This window comes from Mastomys coucha, unplaced genomic scaffold, assembly GCF_008632895.1.
Source record: "Mastomys coucha isolate ucsf_1 unplaced genomic scaffold, UCSF_Mcou_1 pScaffold4, whole genome shotgun sequence".
Lineage (NCBI taxonomy): Eukaryota > Metazoa > Chordata > Mammalia > Rodentia > Muridae > Mastomys > Mastomys coucha.
The window spans coordinates 57054696-57068226 of NW_022196910.1; the positions used below are offsets into that span (position 1 = coordinate 57054696).

The window sequence follows — 13531 nt, forward strand, 5'->3', positions numbered from 1 at the left end:
TATATATATATATGGAAAAATCGAGAATGCTGACTTTCAGATGACCCTACTTTAAATAAGCTGAATAATTTTCCATTGTATAAATATAGTACTTTTTAATCATCTTTTTCTGTTGATAAACATGGAGGTTGGTTTCAGTTTATGGCTATTATGAACAGAACAATAATGATCATGGTTGAATGTACTGTCTGGTTTTGTGTGTCAACTTGACACAAGCTGGAGTTATCACAGAGAAAGGAGATTCCCTTTAGGAAATGCCTCCATGAGATCCAGCTGTAAGGCATTTTCTCAATTAGTGATCAAGGGGGGAGGGCCCATTTTGGATGGTACCATCTGGGCTGCTAGTATTGGGTTCTATAAGAAAGCAAGCTGAGCAAGCCAGCGAAAGCAAGCCAGTAAAAAAACATTCTTTCATGTCTTCTGCATCAGCTCCTGCTTCCTGACCTGCTTGAGTTCCAGTCCTGACTTTCTTTGGTGATGAATAGCAATGTGGAAGTATAAGTGGAATAAACCCAACTTGCTTCTTGGTCATGATGTTTGTACAGGAATAGAAACACTGAATAAGACAAATTGGTACCAGCATAGTGGGGTATTCCTGTGACAACCTGACCATGTTTTGGGGAGGACTGTGGAAGGACTTTGGAACTTTGAGCTAGAAGAGCCATCGGTTGTTAAGAACTCTGTGGGATGTTGTGTAGGAGCTTGGAAGATAATGTTGAGAACAGTGCAGAAGATGGAGGCCTGGCTTGTGAAATTTCAGAGGGAAGATTAAAGACTCTTATCAGGGCTGTTGATATTTTGATTGTGAAGATTCAGTGGTTTTGGATAGCTGGGGCTGAAGAATCAGCTGTGATTAACACAATACCAGAACAACTAAAGCAAGACATTTGTATTTCTGGGAGTATTGATGCTGGTTAGCTGGAGCTAAGACATTAGCAGTGATTAAGAGACCAGTGATGAAAATGCATAAGTATATTTACACATTAAGTCATTAAGGCAAAAGTTGAGCAGCAACTCCAGATGTCCAAAATCCCTCTAAAAACCATCCAAGACAGTCGTATTAGAGGAACTGACAAAATGTTTGCTAACCCCATTAAAATAATGGAGAGACAGTTGGCAGTCTTCAATGTGACAAATGATTTCATGTCTGTTGGAAGAGAAGGCATGAGGCATGAGAAGGACCATGAAAAAAATAGCATCCAGGCATGAAGTCAAGTTATTTCTTCTTATGAAACCATCTAATTATGTCAACTAAATGTTAATTATAACTTTACAAAAGAAACATCTCAGTCCATTATATGCCTCATGTTTCTCAATGAAGGGCTCCTCGATCTTTATCTCCTCCATTTACGTCCCAATGTTCATCCTGTGCATGATTCCTTCTAGAAGACCAATTTTATCTTTAAATTGATTCAGATTTCCTTTCCAACATTCGTTACATTATAGATTAGTTTTATGCTCTGTGCTTGTCTGTCAGGAGCCATAATAGGACAAGCTAATAACTAGCAGATGACCATCCTGAAATAGCCTGCTTCAGATTATTATATAATCTGCGACAGGTGTATTCTTATTAAATAAGGCTGTAAGGGACTAATTTTAGGAAAAATTCCTGCTATTAATATGCTTTTCCTGTTATTATTATACATATATAATAATCACTAAGTAATAGCACACCCCTTTGGAGCAGATCTCTGCAGATCCATGAAGTTGTACTGCCTTATAATGATACTATATAGATAAATAGTTGATTTAAGACTTTATGATGATCCTACAAGAATTTCTAAAATTATAACAGTGATTATTAAGCTCATTTATAGTGGGACTGCTATTAGATCCTTTTCTGATAGTCAAAACTGCGATGAAAACTCTGCCAGTCTCCCAAGTGTCAGCAGTTAATTGCTCTTAGATGGTAGCCAGACTTTCTCCTACTCAGAGCACATTCCAAGAGGTTATAAAACAATTAGCCAAAGGTCATAATAAGGGGACTAATGATTTATTATAGGTGCTAGGACAGAAGAGAAAATATTGACTGGGTTTACCTATACAAAACCTCACTTAAACTTTAGTTATGGTTTTAAACCCAGCAGTGACCCTGTGGAGCTGACACAAGTGATGGATGTTTAGCTAGATAATTACTCCTAATGGATATGCATATAAACATTCGCTGTTGTAAACTTCTATTTCAATTTATGATTTGATTTTCTGTGTGAACTTGTGATGAACTTTGTAACATGTGATCATGTATTCTGAAAGATGCTTAAAGTCTGAGGACAAAAAGAAGAGTCAGATCTGGGGGACTGAGGTGAGAGGAATGGAGGTAAGAAGAACTAATCCGAGAGAACTGAGCTGAGGAGTTTTTAGATAGAATACTTTTTAGATTAGAGAGCAATGTGCAGAAAGCAGGAAAGAGGAAAAATGCAGAGAGCAGAAGGAGCAGGCAGGCTTAGTCTTATTAAAAGAAACAAATCTTTTTTCTTACAAACATGGGTTTAATTCATTTAGCATTTGTAGCTGCCTGCAGCCACACAAACCAGGTTTCCTGAAAGAGAGGAAGGAGCTGGAAAAAATATGGGGGAATCGGGCTGCAAGAGGAATGATGAGACCAAGTCGAAATTCTGATCAAGGGCCAGCTTTACTTAGGAACATTTCAGAAAATGAAAGCAATTCTCCCAATGCCAGAATCGGGCTATTTAGCACTTGTTGTTAGCAGTAACTCAACGGGCAGGAATGCTTAGCGGCTCAGTAGGTGGTGGCTCCTAGCAGGAACTAGAGAGAGATAGCTGAAGTGACAAACAAAGGAGCTTTGTTTGTCTCACCCTAGGTGGGTGAGTCGCTTGTGCCAAGGCAAGTTCTGAGCAGACTTTTGGCTGGGGGGAGGTCACAAGCATTAAAAAGATAAAAGCCTTTTCTTTCTCTATGTAATAAAGATTGGAGCTCCTTTTTTCATCCAGAATGAGTGAGTTCTTTCTGCACAGGTGCTTGGTCTTTTGCTTCACATGCATATATGCAAGTATGGATGTGTGTGTGTGTGAGTATGTAATTGTGAGAATGTATGCTTGTGTCTGTGTGATTATGTAATTGTAAGAATGCATGCAAGCTGGGACCAACTGGGTATGAATGGATATGTATAAATGAAAAAATGAGCATGGATCTGTACATGAATTTATGTGAAATTATGCATATTTGCTTATGTAAAAGTTTCCCCTTCTGCAGTGTTATTCTCTTCTCCTGGTTCAATAGAAGTTTACTGCTCCAAACTTCCCCCTAGCCCGACAAGCAAGAGGTATCTGGACAATAGGGAAAAGACTCTAGCAATCAATCCTTTACTTAATCTCCTGCTGTTTTAGGACTAGGTGCTAAGTGCCAGAAACTGCAGTTTCATAGAGGATCACAGAAGGCAGGTCAGCTACGATAGCATAGTAACTTAGACTTAGATTAGTAAACTTTTTATTATACAGCAACCCTAAATTTCGCGTAAGACAAAATCTTACCCCAGTATCTCCGAAGACCAAGTCTTACCCCAGAAACCATAAGACTAAGTCTTACCCTGCCTACGATCTCCCCCCTCTGCTGCCTCAAGAAAAATCAACAAGGTGAAACACCCCAGTCGGGGCTGGCCCCTGGCACTTGTCTCTATTTTTAGCAATGCAAAATATTAAACTGCATATAAAATACCTAGCAATTAATAATACACTGAATTCATTCAGAACTTCTTATCGCATTTACTTATACATTTAGTAAATAAACCTATCACTAGAAGAGTGATTTCTGAGCAAAGATAGAATTATACATTATGGACTGAAGAACCATTTTGCTCCTAATGATTGAGATGATTGATTCTGAAAGATGAACATAGAGCAATTTGAATACTCACTATGATTTAAGTAGTAAAGGAGAGAAATGACATAGGCCACCATGGATGTATATGACATTAATTTTAATTTTTTCTAGTCATGTCCCAACAGCATACTATTTGTGGATGTCTTTTTTCCCTTTTAAATTATTTTATTTTATTTTATTAGTTATTTTATTTATTTACATTTCAAATGTTATCTCCCTTCCCCATTAAGCCACCTGCCTCCTTCCCCATAGCCTCTGCTTCTATGAGGGTGTTCCCGTACCCCATAACTCCACTCCTACCTCAGCGCCCTAGCATATCCCTGCCCTTCCCCTCCCACTGATGCCAGATAAGGCCATCCTCTGCTACATATGCAGTTGAAACAATGGGTCTCTCTGTGTGTACTCTTTGGTTGGTGGTTTAGTCCCTGGAGATTTGGGGGATCTGGTTTGTTGATATTGTTGTTCTTCCTATGGGATTACTAACCCCTTCAGCACCTTCAGTCCTTCCCTTAACTTGTCTGTTGGGGTCTCTGCCCTTAGTCCGATGGTTGGCTGCATGCATCCACATCTGTATTGGTCAGGGTCTTGCACAGCCTCTCAGGGGACAGCTATACCAGGCTCCTGCCAGCAAGTACTTCTTGGCATCAACAGTCTTGTCTGGGTTTGGTGTTTGCATATGGGATAGATCCCTAGGTGGGCAGTCTCTGGATGGCCTGTCCTTCCTTCCTTCTGTTTCTGCTCTACTCTTTGTCCCTGCATTTCCTTTTGATAGGAGCAAATCTGGATTAATGTTTTTGAGATGGGTGGATGGCCTCATCCCTCAACCAGGGGCCACACCTATCCTCTGGATAGGACCTGTACAGACTCTCCCCTTTGTTGGGATCTTAATTCACTGGGAAAAACACAGTCTGTGAAGCAACTGCCTGAAAGCATCCTTCACCTGTTGGTTCCTTAGGGTGTAAATGAAAGGGTTTAGCAAAGGGGCCACAGAGGTGTTAAGCACAGCTACACCTTTATTTAAAGTCACTCTCTCCTTAGCTGATGTTTTTATGTACATGAAGATACAACTCCCATAAGTAATGGAGACAACAACCATGTGTGAGGAGCAGGTGGAAAAGGCCTTTCTCCTCTGTTGAGCTGAAGGGAACTTTAGGATGGTTTTGATGATGAGTGCGTAGGAGAGAATCACTAAAATCAGGGTGATGATAAGTGTCATTATAGCTATGACAAAAGCCATCCATTCTATGAAACGTGTGTCTGTGCAAGACAGCTGCAGGACAGGAGAAGTGTCACACAGGAAGTGATCTACAGTTTTGGAAGCACAAAATTCTAGTTTGAGTCCCAACATTAAAGGGGGAAAGATAGATAAAAACCCAGTCACCCAGGAGCTGATAACCAGTATGTGGCACACTTTGCTATTCATGATGATGGGGTAGTGCAGTGGTCTGCAGATGGCTACATAGCGGTCATAGGACATGGCAGCCAGGAGGTAGAACTCTGTGATTAGTAATAGAAAGAAGAAGAATAATTGAGTTACACAAGCATTGTAGGTAATTGTTTTGTCTCCAGTGAGAATGCTCATCAAGAACCGTGGAATACAGGCAGTTGTGAATGCAATTTCCAAGAAGGAGAAATTACGCAGAAAGAAGTACATTGGAGTCTTGAGATGAAGATCCAGCAGGGTGAGGAAAATAATTACTAAGTTACCCATCAGGCTCAAGATGTAATTGAAAAGCATAAACAAGAAAATCAGTATTTGAAGCTGAGGGTCATCTGTCAATCCTAGCAAAATGAATACAATCTCTACTGACTGATTTTTCATTTTTTTCTTGTTTTATCAAGTCTATGGAAGAAAACAACAACAACAACATTATCAACAACATCAACAACATAAACATCACCAATAACAAGAACAAAGTCAAAAACAAAATTTAAAAGTTATTCTTCTTTTCATCTCAGAAAATTCTATTTTTATAAGCTTAAAGAGTATACAAATATTTTAAAATATTATTTTAGACTTTATCCCTTGTGCAAAACCTCTGCCTTTTCCTCATCTTTCTTTGCCTGTCCAAATTTACAGGAGTTATCTCAGACATTTGAAATATAGCTCCTCAGTTTTGTTAATGTTCATTTGTGTCCATCTTTCCCATACTTTATCCCAATGGATTGTCCAAGTGTGTGATATTTCAAAATTTCAAAATTTTGTTATTTCATTTCAAAATTTCAAAAAAAATGCCATAAGAATGATAATATGTTTATAGGTGATTTTTATATTTCTATATATATATGTATTTATATTTCTCTACATATATGTCTTATATTTCTAGAGTATTTCATTCAATATTAATCCCTTATATATTCTACCATGTTTATAGTCTTAAGTGTCAAAAGTACAATGTATATGTAAATTATTAGAGTATTCTCAAAGCTTCTAAGATATGTTCTGTACACTATAAAGGGATTTCAATGACATGTACTCTCCCAATTAAACTTTTAAATTTTTAAGGAGAATTAAAATGACAATATATACCTGTCTTTAATAAATGCATCTACTTGTTGGTTACTAGAATTGGTGTATTGAGTTTATCTCATCCAGTCCAACGAAGCTTAAACTAACTCATTTTTAGTGATTTTGTTTGATAGCTAATGATACCATTTTCAGATATTTCTATGTGACAAACATAGGTGAGAGCAATTGTTTTTCTTATGCAGATTCCAAATTATTCATCTCTGGTGAATAGCCAGATACCATTTCCTTTCCAATATAATTTCATTTGGAAAAGTTTGAGGAAAGGTTGGAGAGAAACACAGCCCCATTTCCACATTTTTGTGATTTTTAAAATAAACCGAGGATACGGGTGTGAAATGTACAGAAAATTGTTTTAGAAATAGAGAAATATATAGAGAAATGTATACCTACTTCACATGGGTGGGGAAAATCATAAATGAAGAGAATGGTAAAGACTTAGGAAAGCATAAGATGCTTACTTTTTTAAATTAATGAGAACTAAGTCAAGGAAAATAAGTTCAATATTGTGGAAGATAATTTCTTAATGTAAGTGTACAATGTTGATGACTCTTTTTAAAAGAGTATGATTATGGACATCCACACAAAAGCATCAGCATATCCCAAGAAGCATGATCAGAAGGAAGAAAATACATAGAAAGCCCAAAGCAATTCTTAAGAACAACACATAATAGTAATGAAATAAACACATTTTTATTAGCATTCATATTATTAATAGAATCCTGAAACATACCAGTACACAAAAAAGTTTTGTCTACTGAGAAATATGTATATTTAAATATACACGTATATATGTATATATATTTATACATATACACACAGGCACACACACACACACTCATATCACCATTTTACCAACTGTATATTCCTAAAATTAAATGAGCATGATCAACCATTAAAAGGAAACCTATTCTGAATTGAATTTTCTGCAGGGGACAAACTTAGAGAGGTTGTTTTCAGAAGTCATAGTTTTAAGTCATACTCCATTTTATATAAGATTTTATGCAAGATTCTACTTAAATTTTAATTTTAATTCAGTTTGTAGAACATTTCTCCTATGAAGAATTAGTGACATTGTGACAAAAAGTTTCCTACTAGGTGGTTTTTAAATCATCATAATTAAATGACTGAAAAATATTAACTAGAAAATGTTTTTAAGTATATTATGTATTTTGCATTGAGGATGATTATTAAATAATTTGCATCCTGTGAAGCATAAATTATTCATTAGAAAATAGTACAAATATTAAATAAACACAATAAAAGAAAGAATAATTGAGCATAAATGTCCTTCTCTTTGTGATCTCCAGGAACTTACAGCAGAATGTATCTGATGTCTTAAAAATTGAAGACTCTAGGCAGAAGAAGCAACATCAGCTAAAGGGATTCTATGTGCCAAACCTGCTTTAGAGTGAAAAAATATTCAACATCACCATATTTATTTGTCTCTAATACAAATATATGATTAAAAATATAATACTATGTAATTTCTTCATTTGAAAATAGTGCTTTGTTTGCTTCAACAATCACATGTAACATATCCTCAAAATACATACTGAAAAGGATATCACACGAGGCATACTATGAAATGATGTGATCATAGTTTTAAAAATATAATTGAATTTAGTGTTATTGGATACTATGAATGATATATAAAATTAAAATACTTTTTACTTTTGTATCACTACATCTCACTTGTAATAATTTATAATTACCTCTCAATAAAAACTTAAAAGACTAGCCTTTGATTGGTTTGACAGTTTTCCTCAGCTGCATGTGTAAATTCCTGGTAAATGTGCACTTCCATCTTTCAGCCAGCATCCTGATAAATAAGGAGTATGGACAGACCATCTCTACTCACCTCATTCTAACCTAAAATACATCGTTGCTTTTCATATTATCTTCGAGATAATATTTTTGACTAATTTATTGCTTGGTAGGAAGTTACATGAAGTTAACATTTGTAGACCTAATATATATAATTCACTTGTCCTGAAATATTGTAAACCTGGCTGAGTGTGACATGCAGCACAATATGAAAATGTACTGCCTCTGACGTGGTGGAGGATCTGTGCCTCTGTGTCTTATTGTAAAGCATCTAAGGACAATGAATTCTCAGGGTAACTGCAAACCAAGACCATCATTTATTTCCTAAGGGATTGCCAAATTTGGATACAGAATTATTTTCTATAGAAATAAAAATGTGTGCACAAACTTTTTTCTAGATAGTTACAGAATGCTGTTTTATTTTTATCACATGTTCATCTTTTGAAATTATAGTTATACAGTTCTGGTTTAAAAATCAGAGAAAATAAAAAATATTTCAAGTGACTATAAAATAGATAATTTTTTTTTAGATAGGAAAAGATAACCCATTATAAACAAGCTCATTCTAATCTAAGTATGTTTCATCTGACTTATTTGTTTAGTAAAATGTTCTGTCAAACACACCATCACATAAGTACATACAGAAATTTCAATTTTGTATTTATACAGCTGAATAGTCCTTCTTTCTAAGGATGTACTTACTATTCCTCTCTTAGAGGTCAGCATATAGATATTTTTTCCAATTTCAACAATTAGAACCATACAGTAATCAAAGATTGTGTACATGTATTTTAGAAAGTATACTTTAAAAACATGTAATCCTATAAGCAACACCCATAGTATTATAAAAATGAAAAATAAGAGGATATGAAGTTGAGAGACATTTGGTTTGAGGGATATTCAGAAGGAACTATATAGTGAATATCCTCAAGATACACTTTATACTTGTGTATTCATATAGAGTACATGAAATATACTTTTAAGTCCCCTGGGTTTTAACAACATTCTATAATATTAGGATGAATTCCTCAAATTGAATTTTCTGAATCAAAAGTAAAACATAAGCTAACATAAACTAAATTTCTCTGTGAGATTCAAGCAATTCCCAACAGCTCTGTTTCTCAACGACAGACAGTCTGGGTCTTTTCTTGTTTTGTTTATCTATTCAAAATCTATTCAAAATCTAAAAATATATTTATAGGGATTGAAGGGATGACTCAGCAGCTAATACTAGTTAAGACCAGGTACAAATAGGTTTCTCCATCGCAGAGGATCTGAACTGTGTTCCCAGAACACACTTTGCAGGACTTACAACACCCTGAAACTATAGATCCTCAGGACTAACACCTTCTCCTGGCCTCCATAGGTACTACATTTACATGCACAATACCACATAGAGAAACAGACATATATGTAATCGAAGTACATGTTTGGTTATGCATATTATTTTATAATAACTATGTGACTCCTCCCTACTCTCCTACAATCTTTATTTCTTTTGCATGTGACATTTTCTTTGGAATCTGGCTTACTGTTTTATATGCTGAACTATTTCTATCTGCTTTCCTGAAATTAACATGATTTTGTTCTTTGGGTGTGGGGCTAAAAATTACTCAATTATGTTTATCCACTACAGTTTCTCAAAACATATCCCTGTTCAGAGTAATTTAGGCTGATTCCATAGCATATATATTGTGAAAAGTGTTGCAAAAACACATGACTATTCACTTCTATCCTGTTTAGTGATTGGCACCTATACTTTGGAGTGGTTTATCTGGTAAACATTATAATTATATCTACAGCTATTTTGTGATGCTTAATCCCATAGTGAGTGTACTAATTTACATTCTTACCAGCAATATTTCAGGGTTTTTTCACCTTGCATCCTTGCCAGCATTCATTATTTTTAAACATAAGATTTTGTTTTGCAATGATATAACAGTTTTATGCTAGACCAAGGGGAAAAAGAAAAGAACAAAATTATCACACAGAACATGTGGAACAGCTAGAGGAAAAAGTAGGAAAAAACATTGCAAAATACCGGCATAGTTAAGGATTTTCTGAATACATTACCTAGGAAATAAGGCATAAAGCTCAGAAATGGAAACTTAAAAATTAAAAGCATGTATATAATGGCAGAAACTGCTGTATGAATGAATAAGTTACAGTCTTTGTCAACTACACATTTAACAGAAGTCTAATATGTAGAATACAGAACTGTAAACAACAATAAAAAACAATTCAATAAAATGGGCCATGGGACTAAATGAAGGCCCTGAAAATAAGAAATATAAATCTATTAACATTTTAAAGATGTTAAATAATTTTTAATTTTTTAAAAAATTTGATCAGTTATTTATTTACATTTCAAATGTTATCCTCCTTCCTGGTTTCCCCTCTGGAAACCCCCCTATATCATTGCTCCTACCCCTGCTTCTATGAGGGTTCTCCCCCACCTACCCACTCCCATCTCACTGTCCTAGCTTCCCCTGTGCTTGGGCATCAATCCTTCCCAGGACCAAGGGTCCCTTCCCATTGACGCCAGATAAGGCAGTTCTCTGCTACATATGAAGCTGGAGCCATGTGTACTCTGTGGTTGGTGTTTTAGTCTTTGGGAGCTCTGGATATTCGTGTCCAACCAATCATGAAAATTAAATTAGTTTGAGATACTATGCTGTATCCCCCAGCCAGAGTGGCTATTATCAAGGAAACAAATGGAGAGGATTTGGGGAATGCCAATGAGATTGTAACTGCTATAACCATACTATGTCATATTAAATACTAAAAGCACTTCAGTGTGTTAGTTCTTTAAATAGCAAATACAGAACTATATAGTGACTTATCTACCACACTCCTTATAAACCCAAAGGGCTACCACGGAGACCCTTATAATCAATATTCATTATATAATCAATATTCATTATTATTCAACACATAATAGAAAGGAATTGTCATCATCCTAGTCTTTTGTCAACTGCAGAATGGTTAATAGAATTGTGAAATATACACACAATGGAATTTTATTCGGGGGTAAAAAAAACCAGAATTATGAAATTTGCAGAGATGGATAAGAGACAATGAAGAGCTTACTGAAATAAGATAATGCAGCCTCAGAAAATCAAGTGTCACTTCTTTCCTCTCATATGTAGATTCTACCTTCAAAATTTTAGATTTGTCTGTTCAAATTGAAGTTAATGTCTATACATTTTAGAGAGTTAGAAAAGAACCATGGGAGGGGGAAAGAGAGCAGGATATGGAAGGTTGGAAGACATCATGAATTTTGAAGGCAAATGGATGGAACTAAAATAAAAATCCTGAGCAAGGTATCCCAGACTCAGAAGGACATGCATGGTATGTACTCACTGATAAGTGAATATTAGCCAAAAAATTACAAAATACCCAGGATACAACTCACAGATGATAAGAAGCTTAACAAGAAGGCCCAAGTAAGGATGCTTTAATTCCACTTTGAAAGGGGGGGGGGGGCAAACTAATCACAGGAGGCAGAGGAGGGAAGAACCTGGGTTGGAGAGGGAAGGAGAGTGGGACAAGGGGGCAGGATCAGTTATTGGGGGGTCGGAGACAGGAGAGAAGCCAGAGAACCAGGAGAATGAATAGAATTATGCAGCAGTGGGAAGTGGGGGCAGAGGAAACATCTAGAAAGTCCCAGAGACCTAGGATGTGAGAGGTTACCAAGACTCAATGGGAGATGGCATTAGCTGAAATTCCCAATAGTGGGAAGATAGTACCTGAAGAGACCACATACAGTAGATAGACATGGCCCCCAGTTGAGGCATGGAACCAACCACCCATCTTCAATTTTTTTGACCCAGAATTGCTCCTGGGTCAAAAATGAAAGGACAAATAATGGAGCAGAGACTGAAGGAAAGGCCTTCTGGTAACTGGCCCAACTTGGAATACATCCCATGGTCTGGGACCAAACCCTGACACTGTTACTGATACCATGTTGTGCAGATAGGAGCCTAGCATAGCTGTCCTCTGAGTGGCTCTACTGGCAGCTGACAGCCATAGATACAAATACTCACAGCCAACCATTGAACTGAGAGGTTGGGGACCCCTAAGGAAGATCTGGGGGAAGGATAGAAGAGCTGAAGAGGATTGTGACCCCACAGGAAGAACAGCAGTAACAACTAGCCAGTAACTCAGAGTTCCCAGAGACTAAGCCACCAACCAAAGAGCATACATCGGCTAGTCCGAGGCCTTCAGAACATATGTAGCAGAAGACTGCCTTGTCTGGGCTTAGTGGGAGAGGATTTTCCCTATCATTTGAAACTTCATGACCCAGGGAAGGATGATGCGTTTGGGGTGAGGTGGTGGTGGTGGATGGGAGGGTGGGGGAGCAACCTCTCAGAAGCAAAGAGAATGAGGGAATGGGGTAAAGAACTTGGGGAAGGGTGACTGGGAATAGGGCCAACATTTGGAATGTTAATTAAAATAATTAAGAAAGAAAGAGGATGGGGCGAAGAAGTATAGAGGAGACAAAACAGTAGAAGATGTTGATCTAAACTAAGGATATTTGAAAAAGTCACATAGAAACCAACTACTGTATAAGGTAATTTAATAATATATGTAACTTTTCTCAGTAAATTTGAACTATGGCATACTACTGGCGTGAATAATACTGATCCCATGTGTTCATAAAGGAAAATATCAGTTCCAAAAGTGGAAAGCTCTCTAGGAGTTGATGAGAGAGCATCCCATGCTCCCCCAGGCAAAACAGATTATTGTCATTCTCTCAGTTTTTCACCATAGATAAGTAATGAGACCATATTGATCAAAATATACCATGCTTTAAGTGTAATACATACAGAGATAAAAATGGATTAGGGTGGAAGCCTAAGCCTTGATGGCTAGATTTCACATTGGTGGGAACTGCTATCAGGTTGTTGAAACTGTTGAATAATTATTTTTGGAAAACTTCATAAGAACTGACATAAAGGATAATGGAAAGGATAACATGAAATAAATTTTAAAAAGATCTTGAGTCTAATTTTATAAGAGGTAGACAAATGAATCTAGTTTTATCTGTTACACTTACATGTATCCATATCCCTTGTTAATCAGTCTCTTCTGTATTATTTATTTATGACACTTTTTAGTCATTGGCTCATTTCTTTTTCTTTCTTTTTTTATTAGATATTTTCATTATTTACATTTCAAACGATATCTCATTTCCTGGTTTCCCCTCAAAAAAATAAATAAATAAAAAACCAACCAACCAACCAAACAAACAAACAAAAAAACCCTGTTCCCTACCCCCTATCCCTGCTCACCAATCCACCCTCTCCAGTTTCCTGGGCCTGGCATTCTCCTACA

The 13531-nt window shown here is 36.4% G+C and overlaps 1 protein-coding gene across 1 annotated transcript; it reads right to left on the reverse strand.

The window, feature by feature from the left end:
* Window positions 1–4729: 4729 nt before the first annotated feature.
* LOC116075798 (olfactory receptor 6C6-like) lies at window positions 4730–5662 on the reverse strand. Its single transcript, XM_031349176.1, has one exon. It carries the CDS (start codon window positions 5660–5662, stop codon window positions 4730–4732), a length of 933 nt encoding a protein of 310 aa, XP_031205036.1.
* Between the last annotated feature and the right edge of the window lie 7869 nt (window positions 5663–13531).

Bases quoted from the DNA above. Each gene is read 5' to 3' on its own strand.
- LOC116075798 (XM_031349176.1), bottom strand. From the start codon at position 5,662: ATGAAAAATCAGTCAGTAGAGATTGTATTCATTTTGCTAGGATTGACA.